The sequence below is a fragment of the Gadus morhua genome, chromosome 16 (genome assembly GCF_902167405.1).
Source record: "Gadus morhua chromosome 16, gadMor3.0, whole genome shotgun sequence".
Taxonomy (NCBI): domain Eukaryota; kingdom Metazoa; phylum Chordata; class Actinopteri; order Gadiformes; family Gadidae; genus Gadus; species Gadus morhua.
Window position 1 is genome coordinate 7,233,384 of NC_044063.1, and position 18,278 is coordinate 7,251,661.

Sequence of the window (18,278 nt, forward strand, 5' to 3'; positions counted from 1 at the left end):
GTCACCAGAGGAAGCTTCTAGTCTTCTAGTTATCCGCTTACAGAAGTTTGTAGTATTTATTCAAAATGGCTAAGCCTAAACAAGCTCGACTGTCGAAATAAGAAGATCAAATAACCCTAACCCTAACCCCGACCCCAACCACAGGGAGGTTTCCTCCCTGGTGTAACACAGGCTATTTTAAGATGGGAGATTCTGATTGGCTCGAAATGGTGCCAAGTGATGTCCTCAAGGACTGATGTCATCCTTGTGGTTTGCTTTAAGACAGTCTTTCCCAACCTTGGGGTCCGCCCCCATTTGTGTTTGCCTGCTTATAGGGAAACACAGGGTGCTGCAGATTGACTAACAAGCAATAGATATTTGATGCACATTTGATGGTGCGTTTTCTTTATCAAGAAAGAGTTAAAAGTTTGAACCTGTGTTTGTGTGTATATCTATATATATACTATGTATGTATATTGATGTATGTATATGAACGGATTATTGATTAATAGCCACAAGCAAACTACGACTAATCATAATTGTGATGCATATTGGGATAGCAATTGCAAAAAGGGGTCAAGGGCCAAAAAGGTTGGGAACAACTTCACTAAGAGTTTAAATAAGGTATCAGTGCTGTCATCTCCTCCCTGACAGTCTCTGTCTCGCTCTCTCTCTCTCTCTCTCTCTCACTCTCTCTCTCTCTCTCTCTCTCGCTCTCTCTCTCGCTCTCGCTCTCTCTCTCTCTCTCTCCCCCTCCCCCCTGCACTCACTCTCCCCATTAGGAATCCTTCCGGCCTCTAGGAGAAGACTTCAGCTTCGGTAGCAGCGCTCTGATTGGACTGCTTGTGATCGCCGTAGCCATAGCAACGGTGATTGTGATCAGCCTGATGCTGCTGAGGAAGAGGCACTATGGAACTATCAGCCATGGCATCGTGGAGGTAGGATCGAGTTCACCTCGACTCGGAGTGGAGTGGAATATAATACAGAAGTGGTGGCGCCCCTAGTGGAAGGAATGTGTAGTTAAATAAATGTTATTGGTAAAACACATGATCACAGTAAGGGTTTCAAATGGTTTCACGGGCCACATTGGACGCAAAAAGAGACAACCCCCAGAACCCTGAGCACCTCTCAAGGGCAAGCAACCAGATTGAGAAACACAGAAGAGGGATTCCTTCTCCGAGAGACTAAGGCCCAATCCCATTTCTACCCCTTACCCCTTACCCTTACCCTTACCCCTCCCCCTTGTTTTGAAGGGGTAAGGGGAAGGGGTAAGGGGTAGAAATGGGATTGGGGCCTAAGGATAGGCTGGTTGTTGTGGTGTTGCACTCGTGGACAAAAGTACTGGCATTCCCAATGTCTGAGATATTAGGGCCGGATGGATAACCCTATCCTTAATGATCTGAGGTGCGTTCAGAATCGGCGAACATTAGCAGCGTTGACTTTAAACAATACAATTTGAAAGGTTTTTAGATCGGCACGCTTAACAGAACAGAAATCGTTCGCGAGCGTTCGCCTATGTTTGCGACTTTGAACGCACCTCTGTATCTGAATAAAATGTAAATGGTCACATTCAGGTGAAAAGTTTGAGGTAAACAAATCAACTGTGTGACATCACATTAGCGTTGAAGTATTTCTCTAACCATGGTCCCCCCCTACCATCCCTGTGACAGGTTGACCCAATGTTGACCCCCGAAGAGCGCCACCTCAGCAAGATGCAGAACCATGGCTACGAGAACCCCACCTACAAATACCTGGAGCAGATGCAGATCTAACTCCCACCACCGGGGGGCAAAGTGGAGGCGGAGCATACTACTGACCAATAACATAACGCTATTGTCGAAACTCATTTGCATACATCCACTATTCATTTACAGATTTGTTCAAAATTAAATCCTTGAATAACGCTAATACTTCTACTACTGCTACTGTTGTACAATAGAGCTCTCTCTTAAATCATTTTTCCTTTTGAAAAGAAAAAAATAATACAGAGCACAAGTGATGTATCTACCTTTTTCTTTTGCATTCTGGAAGACGTTATTCTGCAACTCTCTGTAATTACCAAGATCAAGATGTATAACATTTCTTCCTGTGATTTTTGTTTGTATTTGAAAAGTGTAAAGTAAATTTTAAAGTAAAAAAAATGTGTGTTTGAGAGGCTGACCCAATCGGCCGCCCTAGTAGCAGACAGCAGTACGCTTGGTTGTCCGGTTCCTGATGGGGATTCTCAAAACGACTCGCTCTTTTCTCTTCTTGTTTTCGTCCTGAATTGGAGTGCTTGTATATGAAGGTGCTTTGTACCAATTCAAATGTACAGTCAACCAACTGTTGAACAACAATATGATGAACACAGAATCATAAATCCATTATTTTCTCTTTCGTTCTTTGTTATGATAACAAAATATACAGATATGGATTAAATTCATATATATATATATAAATATATATATATATATATAAGAACAAGTTTTTCAGCGAGAAAAGAGCAGAGCAGTGGTCGACTGGAAAGTGGAGGGCACATGTTGGGGAAATGGCGGTTGGAGATGCGTGTGCACAGATTCTCCCCCAGCTCACATACATGACCTATGACCCCTACCCCCCCACCCAGCCATGGCCATACTAGATGAACATCAGTTGTGTTGCTGTGTGACAGCAGAATGCTTCGCCAACGGCTTTTACGATCTTCAGTTGGCGATACATTCGGTAGTTGATCCCTACGTTTTTCAGGTCTTAACAGATCTCGCACCCCAAACAGGGCAATTTAAACATGGCTGTAATGCCGAACGCCCTATGTGAAGGCACCAGAACGTAGGCCACAAACATCCACAAAGAAAACCTGATGTGCTCTTGCGCAGACAGGTAACACAGTCTGATCCAAAATAATATGATGACAAACGGGCCGGTATGCTTTGCTGTTCATGAAGCACAGAGCCGTGGGGAACACAGTGCATTGTGGGATAGGTGATGTGAGCTGGAGGACTATGCAGACAGATAGACAGACATAGCTTGGACGGCTGGTTTCCCGAACGATAAAGTGATTTAAAAACGGCACAAACAAACACTAGCAGAATCCGAGAATAATAAGTAGGGTTGTTTGTTTCTTGATATTTCTCTCTTAGTATTATCTTTGTATGCCTGTATAGTTGATGTGGCAATCCTGACTTTTCCAGAGGAAAACCTGTGGTGTGCATTGTTCTTATATGAAATGATATATGAAATCTATTTTTAAGTTTGTTTGTTTTCTCGTTTTCTATTTTCTTCTCTTCCTGTGACAGTGTCTCTGTATGTGGCTGTCTCACTATGCAGCCGACCGGTTCCAGCCAGTTCCTGCAGCTTGATTCTGGGTATATGATTGGGGGGAGGGTGGCTATTAATATTATATGCATATTAGTGATGGAAATGACACTTGTTGAAACCGATTTATGATTACAGGGGAGGGAAACACATTAATAAACTCACCACTTCCATATGGACGAGTCTGTCTTTTCTTAACCACTTAATACAGTATTATGTCTTAAGATATGCTGAGATTACAAAGTCACAAACATGACTCACTGGGGGGGGGGGGGGGGGGCATTTGTGACGTCAACCTTCTGATTTAAGTGAAAATACACCGACTATTTACTATTTGAAACTGGCGGACTACTGTTTGAAACCATTTCGTATTTTTTGAATTGGTTTAGAAGTTTATGAGGAATTGGGCGGGAAAAATTGACCTAGAATTAGTATTTACCTTTAACGCTATTTCATGCGGGCGGGGTTCCCCTCAGCCGAGTCTAAAATAGCAAACAGAAACCCATGACTCGTCGAATTGATCTGAGTCAAAACATGAGTCATCTTACGGCGCTTTTATGCACAATGCGCTACGTTTTATTGATACCAAAAACTGGATGGAGGCATAGACCTACTCTACATGTATCAACAAGTAAAAATATATAGCCTACTAAAAAGGCCTACATCATAAATTCCTATTCTTTATTATGTAGTCTTTATCACCACCAAAGTTAAATCCAATATTTATTGGACACAATTCAAACCAATTTCTTGTTAAGCTTTAACTTAATGACGAGGGATTTCGATATAGCCAATCGATGTATTTTCATTCAAAAACCTGATCGATGAATTCACCTGTCGCAGGTGACCTGACGTCATGAAGGTTTCGGCATTCTGACCACGCCCACAGAAACCTGCACTCCCGGAAAACATTTTTGTTTGACCCACTCGGGTAGGCGACATTCTTCTGTCCGGGTGACTTTCGGGAATATCCAGGATAGAAAACACGGATTGCACGATTTCTGCATTTCTTTTAATTATTACTTGAGGTTAATAGCTCTACAGGTGTTTACTGTGACCTCCAAATCCGTGTTGACTTAGTTTCGCGATCTCCAATTACCTCAAACGTCAGGAGGAGATCGGCGTCGTAAGGCCTGCCGGACGACTTTCGAAGAAACCCAAAAGTCAAACAGAAGCGAGAAGGAGAGGAGGAGTAGGGTGTACTCCAGCCTGTTTTGAATCAAAACAGGTGAAGGACTACAGGTGTTGGACTATAGGTTTTGGGCTACAGCTGTTGGACTCTAGGGGACACAACATGGACTACATGGACAGCGGGATGAGATATACCCCCAAGCCGGTAGGAGACTTGTAGAGCAACTATTCCCCTCACAGTATTGAACATTGGCACGTCCTAAGAACGTATTCTCTGCTTGTTATTGTGGATAAACAGACTTTAAGGTGGGCAGACAGTTATAATGTGAGGCTGCTCCAAACCAACCCATTGAGTTGAACTAGGAGGATGGCTGCATATAAATGCCACTGTAGGCCTACGCCTGCAATTATTGATGTCCTCAATGGTTGGCAGTTTTTGACCTAGTCAAGTTTCAAGCTTCTTAAAACTGCTTGGGAAATAAATATTATTTGAAACATATGGCACATAATTTGTTCAGGCAAATACGGTAGATTTATTAGCATACTATTATTGAGAAACACAGGTAGTGCTACTACTACTGTGTGTGTGTGTGTGTGTGTGTGTGTGTGTGTGTGTGTGTGTGTGTGTGTGTGTAATGGCAGTTGATCTCGAGTTCTATTGCGCAAAGCTAGGTCGATTTCTCAAATAAACACCTCCAGCACATCTTACCAGTATAACACACCCATGATGATCCTGCCACACTCAAGACCTTGCCCTGGCTCCATTCCTGTATGAATGTCCCCAGTGCCACTTCCTGCCTGCCAGATAACAAGATCCTGGAGCCTTCATTGAGCAGTATGGTTGCTGGAAGCCAAACATTGGGAAAAAAGTCAGAATAATGATATAAACAACTACTTAACTAACTAGTGTATTCAAGTCTGTGACTGTCACTATTCCAAAGAGTATTGAAGTACGATCATTAAGGCCTCTGGAGTAACTCTTATTTTCCGGGAGACAGTGAAATGAACTAGCATTTGAACTCACGTGAAGTGAATGCTTTAGTTCTGAGCAGGTCGGGCAGCTTGCCCGTCCCTCAGAGCTTTGACGGGTTCTTTCTGAATCCCGGCCTTGTTGTGACATGTCAGGTTCTCTCGCCCCAATAAAGAGGATCCCCTTGTGTTAACTCAACGCCCACCTTGTAAAAATAGCATGCCATTTGACACCCCTTTTGTTTTCACTCTCTATTAATAAAGCCCTCAAAGGGAAAATAAGTTGTAGGGCACTACTTACTACATTCATGACAATCATTCATTAATTTCCGGATTCTGACATTTATTCCAACCATTCTACAGCCAACTAGCTCCCTGGGATTCGCGGTCCCCACGATGACCTCAGAAAAAGGGCATGTGAATTGGTACATGTTTAGAGCCAGTCTCCTGTTATACAAGCACAGTTATCCTGTGTGTGTGTGTGTGTGTGGGCCTGTCTGTCTGTCTGCAGCTATTTGTTCAATGGTATTTTGTAGGACAGGTACAGCATTACAGCAATAAGTCCTGTCTTTTTATTGACTGTTGCTAGAGACGTTTAAAATTAAACAACACACAAGCGCATGTGTGTGTCGTAAAATTGAAATTCGATCTTTTTGAGTGGAGCAGAAACTTGTTATGACTCCGGTACAGCCGCCGCCTGCCTCTTCAACAGGTTTGACGGGATTGTACACACAGAAACGTATTCAACCCTGCTGTATTCACACCAACCACCACCACCCCACCCCACACCCTGCCTCCAACCATAGAGGTGGCTGCTCCGACTTCACACTCGTACACGCACATAAGAACACACACACACGCACACTCGAGCACAAGCTGATTACTGCCGTCTTAATACGATTGTGACACAAAGCCTGAATCAACAGGAGAACAAAGCATGTATGACTTTAGTATGAAAAGGAAAGCGTCTACCGTTGGCCATGTTTGTTTAGATTGTGTTGTGGAAAGTACTTAAAACACTTAAACTCTTACAGGGAAAGAGATCAGGAAAACACAGAATAAAGTGTAAGGCTTTTATTTAGGTCTTGAGGAAAGTAATACAAATCCGAGCTGGTCTGCAGAACACCTGCTTTTCCAGCTTCGGCAAAGAGGTTTGTACTCTTTCACTCTGTGATTCCTCCCATAAGCCCGTAGCCAAAGTTGTTATTTAACACTTTACACTTAGGGCATTTAGCATCACAATTTGCACACCATTGCCTAACCATTAAGGCAGTCTCGATCCTCAATGGTTTATTGTATTGTACATGGAATATTTGTATACCGGTCGCAGAGAACATCCGATGATCCCTTCAGGGTATCTTCAGGATACTCACTAAGACTCAGTGTTTTCCCACGCTCATCCAATTCATATAGCATATGAGGCAAAATAATTAATATATTCCTTCTGAGGGTATAGCAGAATCCTCTGAGAATTGCTACCACATTCCAGACTGGCGCAGGCACAAACACGCTTGAGTAGCGTCCTGTTCCTGTTGTTGTTCCTAAAAGTTAGGTTGTTGTTATTTGTTCCCGCAGGCTCACTGTTCCCGAAGTTTTCCTGCCGAGAACAGTCCAATAAATAATAACACCACACCTGACCCACAGCTTAGGGCCGCATTCCCAATCCCACACCCATGGGTCGGGACTCCACTTGGGGTTGCGTCATGTGTCCATATGTGGTTGAAGGAGATGCTGACTAATAAGATGTAGACATTTGTTGGCAACATTTTTAAACCAAAAGAAGTCAACTATGAGTACTCACTACTTGGTGTGGCACAATGCACACATGCGTTCATTGTGGCCACGATATTACGTGCAGATGCCTATTAGGTTCAACTGGGGGCAACGCAGTTCTTGTATGTAGCTCACGTTGTCCGCCTCTTCTTTATCCTCCTCCCCCTTCAGGACAAAGACTGGGACACGTCGGTGCAGTTCCTGCCAGCATCGGACAACAAGCAACTGGAGAAGAAGAAGGTTCCCGGGCGCGTCGGGGCCGTGGTCGGCGTGGTCGTGTTCGCCGCCGTCCTCGCGCTCATGACCGGCCTGCTAGTCTGGCACTTCCACTGTAAGTAGCGGGTCTCACTCCCAACAGCCCACACCCTGTTGAAAGGTCCCAGGTTCAAGCCCCTAGTCGACCTTGCCCCCCTCAGAAAGACGCCATAACAACTACCTGCCCCATACCGACGTGTCCATAATATAATTCCCTGTTTTGAATAAAGGCATCCAACTAAATGGTCAAGGGAACGGGAAGGATGGATGGTCTTTATTATAGGATGAATAATTCAAGTGAATGGGTCATTATTGGTGTAGAATGAACGAGCGGGTATGGTGAGTCTAGAGCAGTCCCCATCTCTGTGTCGCTCTTCCTCGCACCGAGGAAGAACATCTGGGCCCAGCACGAGAACAAACCACGTATATGTGACGCTTACGCTAGTGCGAATGCTGGCATGTTACTTCACGACAACGTTCCCCTCCTATCTAACCCCATGTGTGTGCCGGCCTGCAGTCCGTCAGGACCGGCGTGACAGGAAGATTTATTCCGGGATCATGCGCATCACCAACCAGGTGTTTGAGGACAAGTACGAGAACTCCAACAGCAGCGAGTTCAAGGCCCTGGCCAAGCAGGTGACAGAGCAGGTAGGCACCAGCCAACTCCGTAGTGTTGATTATGATCTCCAGACCCCCATGTCTAATATGATGTCGAGACTACAGCCAGATATCATAGTTTAATATGATCTCAGGACGCCCATGTTTAGTAGGAAGGAGTATGAAGGAGTGTTGAACATGATATCCAGACCTTCAGAGTTTTAAACATGATGTCCAGACCATCAGTGTTTATTATGATGTCCGGACCTTCAGAGTATTAAACATGATTTCCAGACCATCAATGTTTATTATGATTTCCAGACCATCAGTGTTAAACACGATCTCAAGACCATCGTGTTTAATATGATGCCTAGATCCCCAATGTCCAAATTCTACCTGGAAGCATTTATAAGCAAGTTGCCTCTAACCCCCATCTTCTCTTTTATGAGGTGTATCGTTGTATGTGAGCTTACATGCCCTGCTCATTAATGACCAGTATCTGAATTCATTGAGTCGCCTTTGATAAAAGTGTTTGGTAAATTACTATTCTCATACAGTAACAGTATCACCAAGCCTTGTCCTCAGCGACACAACAGAACATCCCTGATGTGTTTCTGTTTGTTCCAGCTAAAGACGATATACCTAAGGCAACCTCAGCTGTCCAAGTACTACGTGGGCTCCACCATTCGGGCCTTCAGGTAAGACATGAGACCCACTTGATCTTACAGGGCTGCTCTGTTACCACAAGGTGTGATGTTGTTAGTGTAGCAATCGCATAGTTGTGGTCAAAAGCTAGCTAATCGTGGTTGCGTCTGTGATGCTCATTAGATATCTATAGTTGTGTTTATGTCACGCACTCTCCACCTACGTCGTATAACAACACATTCCCTCCCTCCAGTGAAGGCATCATTGCCTACTACATGTCTGAGTTCAACGTGCCCATGGGCCAGGTATTATCCGTGAACAAGGCCATTGAAAACATGAACAATCTGGTGAAGAAGGATCAGCGCACTATGAAACACCCCGGCAACGCTCTGGTCTTCGACGAAGTTGTGTCTTCAGGTGTCTCTTTCGTCTTTATTTGAATGTTTGACCATTTATTTGAAGTCTGCTCATGAGATACTATGACATGTTTGTACTGTTTTGTTTACACTGTTTTGTTTTTGTTTGTTTGTCATCATTCTCACAGCAATGGACGGACGCTTTTTGAAGTCGTCTTTCAACAGTGAGTAATCGGCTTTCTAAACGGGGTTTTATCCAGTCGAGATGACGAGTCACTACCTGCTCTCTAGTGCTCCCTGACATGACCTGACTCAAGTCCCTTTAAGCATTTAGTGTGTCTTATTATTTTGAGAGCTTGGAGTCAAACGACCGGCCTCTTCCGTCAGTACACATTGAGTTAACTGTTAGATCACATGCCAGGCGGCGTTGTGACCATGATGATGGGCCGCGGCAAAGCGCTAACGTCTTTCTGCGTGTGGCCGCTCTCCCGCAGGGCACGTCCAGTTCGCCCAGCACGCCAAGGACAACCGAATCGGGACCATCGAGTCGCCGGGCTTCCCCAACGCCCCCTACCCCCCAAACACCTTAGTCCAGTGGGAGCTGCGGGCAGACCTTGGCCACGTGGTCAAGCTGGACTTTGACACCTTCAACCTGGAGGCCGAAGAAGCCGACAAGACCTGCAAGAAAGACTTCATCAAGATCTACGACTCCCTGGTGGCCATCGAGAGCCGCGCCATGGAAGAGTGAGTGGACCCAGGCCCAATCGGGTGGTCGAGTCCATTATATTACGGTCTGGAAGAGGTTCACAAGCCACATTTTAGATTCCCCCCCCCCGACCTGTAGGCCTCTAAGGGGCTAGGAAGGACTCCAAATACAAGGGAATATGCCCTAACACAGCTCCTCTCTTGCTTATTATTTAGCTGCAATACCCACGCTGTATGAAATACTTCTATATTGGGACTCGAGAGATACACTTTTTAGAATACTTTTTTTTTTATTTATTTTTTTTATTAGATGTTGTTGCCAATATGTGGCAGTGTCCTGCAGTGTTGAGAAGTATGATTCAATGATCACAATGCTAAAAAAAAAAAGCGTCATCATTAAGCCTACTCTCTACCACCACCTGTGAGGTTGGATATGGCCACCTCACTTGAGATCACAGTGTAGTAGAGTTCATGTTGTCTCTATCGCCCTCTATTGGCAAGATGTCCATTATTACTTTAGTTGTTCCTCTATTAAGAACTTTAAGTTTAAATGTAGTTTTGAAAGGTGCAATACGCATGGCACAATGTTTATTGTTTGCCTACTTTGGTTTCAGGTTAACACTAATTTTTTACTACGCAAATTTGTTTTTATTTTTGTAGTTCTTGGAATATTTTCTATTTTACGTTCCTTTGCTTTTACAAAGAAAAATCTTGTGATTCTGCTGCTGGGTCCAATTTTAAGTCTGGGATTAATAGAGTTGATCTGTTTAATAAAAGCTTATTTTATACGTGACCTTCATCTTTAACAGAGGTGGCTTTTGTGTTTCCACCCCGGCAGGATCTGTGGACACTACTCACCGAGTGACCCGCTCACCTTCCTGTCCTCTCATAACGTCATGCTGGTAACCCTGGTGACCAACGACGAGGGGGAATACCCCGGCATCCGAGCCCACGTGTCCCAGGTCCGGAAGGACGGACCAGGTACACACTTTACACACGCTCACACACACATCTATAGAACCAAGACTCTCCCTCCTTCCGAGATCCACCACCTCTGACACTGTGAGCTACTAGGTGTAGGGCGGCAGTAGCTCAGGAGGTAGAGCGGGTTGACTGGTAACCGCGCGGTTGCTAGTTCGATCCCCGGCTCCTCCTAGCTTAAAGTGTCGAGGTGTCCCTGAGCAAGGCACCTAACACTTACTGCTCCCGCCGTCAGGGTGTGAATGTGTTCATGAATGGGTGAATGTAAGGCAATATTGTAAAGTGACCCCTGGTTAGAAAAAAACTATGCAAATGCATTCCATTTACCGTTTACTAGCGCTGCTACTTCCTGTGACCTTGTTTTATTTTTTTTGTCTAGGGATGAAGTGTGGCGGGGCACTTAGCGCTGCAGGAGGAACGTTCACGTCGCCCAACTTCCCCAACTACTACCCGCCCAACACTGTCTGCGTGTGGACTATCACGGTGAGTTGCCGGTCACCCATTGCTTACCCGTTTCACATTTACCCCTGAAGCTTTAATCCAAGTGCTGGTTTGGGAAGGGTCAAGGAATATAAGATAAGATGAAAGAAACCTTCATCAATTCATGGAGAGACATTCAGGTGTCGTACACTCATAACAATAATGAGAATGAAACCCAAACAGAGGTACATGTAAGAGTCAGGACCAAACCATGATAATAAGATCTTATAAGGATCATGAAGACTGTCAATAAAGATTATATACTATATGCAGTCTATCAATGAAATGGTCTTAGTCCATCAATCTTTGTGATCCACAGCTGATGAATGTGATCCTTCCCCTCTCTCCAGGTGCCTTCTGGGAAGTGGATCTCACTGACGTTCACTCAGTTCTTCCTGAATGAGCCGGGCCAGGGGAACAGCAAAAAGTGCAACAAGGACTACGTGGAGGTGAACTCCAAGAAGTAGGTGTCAGCGTGTGTGCATGTGTGTGTGTTTGCGTTAGTGTTAGTTTTCAAGGGCCAGAGAGCTCCAGCATAGTCCTCCTCAATGCCCACCCTACATTTTTTTTATTGGGTTTTCTGAGATGTGTGTTTTTTTATGTACGGGCAGGAAAGTTATCTGAACGAGGCTGGGAATGACTTGTGGAATAGGACTGCCGTTCGAGGGTCGAACCTGGGGCGCTTCTAACGTCTCTGTCGTGTTAGTCTGTTAACTTCATGTGTCTGTCCACACCAGGCTGTGCGGGGAGAAGACAGGGCATGTGGTGGAGACGGTGAAGAACAACCAGGCCACAGTCACCTTCTCCTCGGACCACTCGTACGTGGACCGAGGTTTCAACGTCACCTACAAGGCCATCAACTCGCTGGACCGTAAGTCTGAGAACTCTGGGAAATGTAGTGGTCCTGACGCTGAAGCGTAGCTCAGCACTAGACACGCATACATGTTCGCCGCCATCTTGAAGGTTAAATGTTGAAGTTTAAACACACTTGTTAAGGTTGCTTGGCTCTTCTTGGTTCTCTGACGTAAGTTCACGTATAGAGAGACACACCTGGTACCACAATTGATCCACCTCACGGAAATCCTATTCATAAAATCACATTCATCCCGTATTATTAAAACATGTCCACATCCACTTTTGGATGTCGACTTATGACTCAGAACGTAATTTTATTTTAATTTTTTTTCTCTTTCCACTCGGGGGAGTGATTCTTCCTCAAGGAGGCAGGAGTTTCCTCCTCTTTTGGTTTTGCAGGTTGCTCCGAACCCTGATATCGGGGTGCAGTAATATAAACTCGTATCTGACCGTAGATTGGCATTCTGCGTTTCTGACGACTGTGTCTCCTCGGATCCTCAGCTTGTCCTAAACAGTTGCTGTGTGAGAACCAGATCTGCATCAACCTCAACCTCAAATGTGACGGCTGGAACGACTGTGGAGACATGACCGATGAGCGCAACTGCGGTAAGCACACTGTCCAATCAAGAGTGACGAAACAACCTGGCCCCACGCATGAAAGAATAAAAGAGCCTTTTAAGTGGCTTGTGGTTATAGATTCATGAGGTCTTGGAGGAACATATCACCAACCATTTAACTACTACCACTACAACTGAAATGAACGCCGGAAGTAATACATGCTGAGGGATGAGCATGCGCGCCTTAAGAAGTATAGCATAGCTTGTATGGTTAGCATGGAATAGAATGGTAAAGCAAGCAAAACACATATATATTTCTGCATTCCGAATTCTGATTTCCTGTCTCCATGGAGACGGCGCTCAAACTAATTGATGGAACAACTCAAAACTGTATTAAGTATAAAACCAGTTCACCTGAATGGGGAAAAAAAAGGACTTCTTTGAAAGTATGCTGCCCGCTTAACCTTTGCCCCCCCCCCCTTCTGTAGTGTGCAATGCTACTCAGCATCTGGCCTGCAAGAACCGCCTGTGCAAGCCCAAGTTCTGGCAGTGTGACGGGGTCGATGACTGTGGAGATAATACTGATGAACTCGGCTGTGGTGAGCATACACACACACACAGACGCATGCACGCAAACATATTCACTCAAATGCGCACAAACACGCACACGCACCCACACACGCACACGCAGACACGCGTAGTTAAGACAGACAGACGTATGGACATTAACATAGACGGTGCAGTTCTCATACTGTTCTTTCCTGGTTCTGTGCAGGGTGTACGGCTGGCGAATTTCTCTGTCAGAACGATAATTGTGTTCTGGAGAAGAAGAAATGTGATGGAAGAAACGACTGTGGCGACGGATCGGACGAGCTCGACTGTAGCAGATGTATGCTTTTTCTTTTTTTTTAAAAGCTTAAAATAAATATTGAAAGACATATTTTTTTTATTAAAATGAATAATCATATTTAAACTTTTCGCTTTCATTTTCCAAATGTAGCCTAAACTACGTCAAGGCAAACGGTTCAGATTCATCACATTCAGTGCTTGAAATCTTTCTTTCTGTTTTTTCCCGACCCCAGCTACGAGTATGACCTGCACCGATGCGACCTACAAGTGCAAAAACAATCTCTGCATCAGCAAGGTCAATCCCGAATGTGACGGGCAAGATGACTGTGAAGATAAATCTGATGAAGCAAACTGCGGTATGCGTGGAAATTCAGTGTTTAAATACTTATATTACTATTTTACATACTTAACTACTTAACCATCACTTACTTGATGCCTCATCTTTACCGCCTTTAACCTTCTACCTCAACTTGACCACTTCTAACTTTAACCCTAGCCCCAACCCTACAAACTACCTCTGACCTAATACCTCAACTTAACCACCACTAACTCAATACCTAAATGAACCACCTCTAACCTGATACCTCAAATGAAACACCACTAACCTAAACTTAACCATCTCTAACCAAATACCTAAGCTTAACAATCTCTAACCTAATACCTAAGCTGAACCATCGCTAATGCATCATGGGTAAACCACCCAAAGCTCCAGAGGCTGACGGAGTATGTTTGTCTGCAGATTGTGGGCGGAGTCTGTTCAAAACGTCCCGTATCGTGGGCGGCCAGGACGCAGTGGCCGGGGAGTTCCCCTGGCAGGTCAGTCTGCACAGCAAGGATCACGGCCACCTCTGTGGCGCCTCCATCATCAGCGAGCGCTGGCTGGTCACCGCCGCCCACTGCGTCCAAGACAACGGCAAATCCAGGTAAAGGAACACACCGTCTTTCATGTTTCACTCTCATTTTTTTAATCGTTCGCAAGTTGATGTTCCATCGACTTCATCCACTCGTGGAATTGATTCTTCCTCAGTAGAAACGGGGAGGAAACAAGGCGGTACTCTTGCCTCTTTAAATTTCTGGATTCCAGCCAAGGATCTGTGCCATTAACACCCAGAAGTTCTGCTATAACGTAGTCTGACTGCTGTATCTGAGACTACTGGATCCAAACACATTATAGACCTACGGCGGCTCAATGCGCTTTGGGCCTCCTCAAGACTTTTACTCCCACTAACCTACCGTCGGTGTCACTCGGGTGCGTTTGTGTGCGTGCTCAGGTTCTCCCAGCCTGGGACCTGGGAGGCCTACCTGGGCCTGCACGTCCAGCGGCAGACGGGGAAGACAGCGGAGCGCCGTACCTTGAAGCGGATCATCCCCCACCCCTACTACAACGAGTACACCTACGACAACGACATCGCCCTGATGGAGCTGTCCAGCAGCGTTCCGTACAGCGACCACATCCGGCCCATATGCATGCCCGCAGCGCAGCACGTCTTCCCCCCCGGCCACTCGGTGTGGATCACAGGCTGGGGCGCCACCCGGGAGGGAGGTGAGACGCTGACCACCACAACCATGCTCTTTATTGTTTGATATCTGAATTATAGTCGGGACGCCATAGTTCCTCACAGAACTTCGCAGCACTATATTAATGTGTGTGTGTGTGTGTGTGTGTGTGTGTGTGTGTGTGTGTGTGTGTGTGTGTGTGTGTGTGTGTGTGTGTGTGTGTGTGTGTGTGTGTGTGTGTGTGTGTGTGTCCTAGGCCTGGCGGCCACCGTGCTCCAGAAGGCCCAGGTCCGGATCATCAACCAGACTGTGTGTAACAATCTGATGGCGAATCAGATCACCTCCCGCATGATGTGTGCTGGGGTCCTGCTTGGGGGCATCGACGCCTGTCAGGTACTACCGGCATTTCTTTGTCTGTCCTTTTCTCTTTTGTCAGGGAGGAGGTAAACAGATAATTTCATCATGTAGGTCGCTTTAGACAGAAGCGTCTGCTAAGGGTAAATGTAATGTGTGTCAGGTATTTAACATGGCAGCATACATAGTGCTCACACACGTCTTTTGTCTGTGTGTGTTCCTCCCAGGGGGATTCCGGCGGGCCCCTCTCCAGCCCCTCCAAGGGAGGTCGCATGTTCCTGGCCGGGGTGGTGAGTTGGGGAGACGGCTGCGCTCGGAAAAACAAGCCGGGCATCTACACCCGCGTCACCAAGTACAGAGGCTGGATCAAAGAGAAAACCGGAGTGTAGCGCACGAGCACGGACATCACCCACCCAGAGAGAGAGAGAGAGGCTTTTAATCTGAGAGACCAAACCAAACCTGGATCGCTCGACGAAGTCTTCCACCGCCACCTATCAAATCCCCCGTGGACAATGAACTGAAATTGTTCCTTCTTTTTTTTATTTTATTTTTGTCTAATGAACTTCCAGATTTGTTTTAATATTTTTAAGATGTAAATAGTGTTTATTTTTGTGTTTTTATTTGATTGTCTGGCTGTCCTTTATTTTACATTGTGCTGCAGAAAGGCATAGGGTATGTGCTACACGGGAGCAGTCCCTTATCGTAGGCCTTAGGAATAATGTTACACCAAGAACAATAGAAAACTGCAGCACAATTCTTCACTTCATTTCCCCTACACAACTGCTGACCACTTTTTTTTCCATCCCAGTGCATGGTCAAAATGTGAATAGTTTTCTCTTCTCTGTGTGTGTGTGTGTGTGTGTGTGTGTGTGTGTGTGTGTGTGTGTGTGTGTGTGTGTGTGTGTGTGTGTGTGTGTGTGTGTGTGTGTGTGTGTGTGTGTGTGTGTGTGTGAGTGATAAATCTTAACAGAAGCTCAGGAATATGGTTTGATATTTATGTTCTTCTATTTGTTTGGATGTTGGATAATGATCAGCCAAAGAGAGACGTTAGTGTGGAACTTCCAGCGCTTCTGTGTAACTGCTTTGGATTATTAGGTTTTCTATCCGACCAGCTGGACATTCTGTTTTGCCATGAAATCACATGGAGAGTAGACCCCTTATAGTTTCAACTTTTATCTTCTCTACCTGTATAACCCTATCATGCACTAAAGGCAATATGAGCATGAGTATTGTGTATGTGTTGTTTTTATAGTGTTTTTAAATAAAATATCTTACATGCAGGTTTCTCACAATGGCATGTGTTTTGTGCGAATGCATTAGTTCATCATATCCCTGGATAACGAGTTCTCTGATTGGGAAAGGTTGCTGGCAGGTCAAATTGGCTAAACCGACCCAATACCCAGCTCTAACTACACCAATTCATATAAGAGGGACAAGAGTATTATTGGTGTCGCAGAGAACTAGAAGCCAACCGTTTCCTCCTGAAATGACCCGTGAATCCCAATCAACCAATCAGATCACTCGAAAATCACAGTCAATTGGATTGCTTGAAATGCAATGCCAACAACTTATTTTGTTTATATTTTATGGATTTTTGCACCATATTCACTGCATCTGTATCAACTGCAATTATGTGATCGTATACATTTCTAAATGTGTGATTTGTAGAATAGGATTTGTGCACCTGCAATGAATTATTAGAGACGGTTTAGCTGTTTTTCTGCTGTGTTTGTCTGATTGAGAAAAATCGGAAAGTTTACAAACCCTAAAGCAATTTCTCTAACTTCAAATTTACTGATAGACATATGTGACTAGCTATTTTTATTTTCTACAACTACCAAGTCCACCGTTACAGGAACAGTCATTTATCTTGCGAATCATTCCCTAACCCTATGCCCTGTGAATGGGAGGCCCATGGTTCTGTACTTTGGGGTGAGTTTGGAATCTAGAGTGAAGGCCGATATATGCTCTGTTTTAGACGTAACGCGTAAGCACGTAAGATACATAACCCCCCCTTGCGCGGTAAAATATCCCCCCTTACGTGCTTAAGTGCGTCGGCCCAAATTCCTGACTATGCGACTAAACACTACGGCCCTACGCAGCTCGCAAAGACTGTGATTGGCCAGCCAACCACATCCTTTCAGGAGTCTCACATTTCCGGTTTTACAGCATAATAGCGCCATTTTTAAAAGGCCGTGACAGAAGCGAATGAAGAATTTTGAAGAAGGAGAAGAAGAAAACACAAGAACGAATTATGATGATTATAAACAGTACCGCGGGAAGTAGGGGTGCTGGGGGTGCTGCCGCACCCCCTGTCTGAGGCCCTGTCTTATCACAGAAAACGATTATTTCTAAAAACTCCGGCCAAAGTGGAGATTTCTGAAAACGCCGGTTATGTGTTGTGTCAACGGGGAGAAACGGGATTTTAGGTTCTGAAGCGTCACATTATGCACCAGGAAATGCTTAACGTCATGTGAGCGCCCGCTGTACCGTATTGGTCCGAATATAAACACAAACCCGACCTATGTTTGGAAAAAAAGATTTGAAGACCAGATCTTGTTTTTATAAATAAATAAATAAATTGTATTCATTGAAATAATACACGAAAATTAAAAGGCATAGAATAAAACACTGCATTGCCACTAAACAGTAGTGCAAATAGGCCGTACTGATGTGTACACAAAAGACTATTCCTGACACTCCTCTGCCCCGCTGTGTTCGCTCTGGCTGTGGTCGCTCCGCACTGTTTCGGCCCGTGGCAAAGCGGGTCATCGTCGCTGCTGTCCAAGGCATTTTGAGACGCAGCATTTATTTAATACTCATATGACCTAGTGCTGAAAAAAAGTTATATGAAAAAGTGTGAGGGGAGCGGTGGCGCGCTAAACTTGTTCTGTGAGCAGCTGGATGTGAACCATGGTGTGAACACAACGATCGATTTTCGACTGTGCGCGCATGCACTGGTGTAATTGAGCTGCGCTGCTATATATCTTTTTTATCAATGTTG

The 18,278-nt window shown here is 45.0% G+C and overlaps 2 protein-coding genes across 5 annotated transcripts in view; both read left to right on the forward strand.

Annotated features, from left to right (window-relative positions):
* aplp2 (amyloid beta (A4) precursor-like protein 2) overlaps window positions 1-3,447 on the forward strand; it is a 74,514-nt gene extending 71,067 nt beyond the window's left edge. For all 4 annotated transcript variants that reach the window (XM_030380356.1, XM_030380353.1, XM_030380355.1 and 1 more), the window contains 2 exons: window positions 762-917; window positions 1,650-3,447. In XM_030380356.1, the coding sequence (XP_030236216.1) occupies window positions 762-917; window positions 1,650-1,751 (258 nt within the window). In that variant the 3' untranslated portion in view covers window positions 1,752-3,447. The remainder of the gene's footprint in view (window positions 1-761; window positions 918-1,649) is intronic.
* Window positions 3,448-4,162: 715 nt separating this feature from the next.
* On the forward strand, window positions 4,163-16,566 carry st14a (ST14 transmembrane serine protease matriptase a). The gene is made up of 19 exons (XM_030380346.1): window positions 4,163-4,606; window positions 7,315-7,474; window positions 7,916-8,046; window positions 8,623-8,693; window positions 8,894-9,057; window positions 9,185-9,220; window positions 9,491-9,740; window positions 10,540-10,682; window positions 11,062-11,165; window positions 11,513-11,625; window positions 11,900-12,033; window positions 12,519-12,623; window positions 13,063-13,173; window positions 13,350-13,463; window positions 13,657-13,779; window positions 14,163-14,346; window positions 14,695-14,966; window positions 15,177-15,313; window positions 15,502-16,566. Exons 1-19 carry the CDS (start codon window positions 4,565-4,567, stop codon window positions 15,661-15,663), a joined length of 2,556 nt encoding a protein of 851 aa, XP_030236206.1. The 5' UTR covers window positions 4,163-4,564; the 3' UTR covers window positions 15,664-16,566.
* Window positions 16,567-18,278: the final 1,712 nt, after the last annotated feature.

What these genes read in the sequence shown, in the direction of transcription:
- st14a (XM_030380346.1), top strand. Translation starts at nt 4,565, where the DNA reads ATGGACTACATGGACAGCGGGATGAGATATACCCCCAAGCCG. An exon ending in TTTGAAGTCGTCTTTCAACA is followed by an intron (nt 9,221 to 9,490) that starts GTGAGTAATCGG and finishes GCTCTCCCGCAG; the next exon opens with GGCACGTCCAGTTCGCCCAG. An exon ending in GGGGCATCGACGCCTGTCAG is followed by an intron (nt 15,314 to 15,501) that starts GTACTACCGGCA and finishes TGTTCCTCCCAG; the next exon opens with GGGGATTCCGGCGGGCCCCT.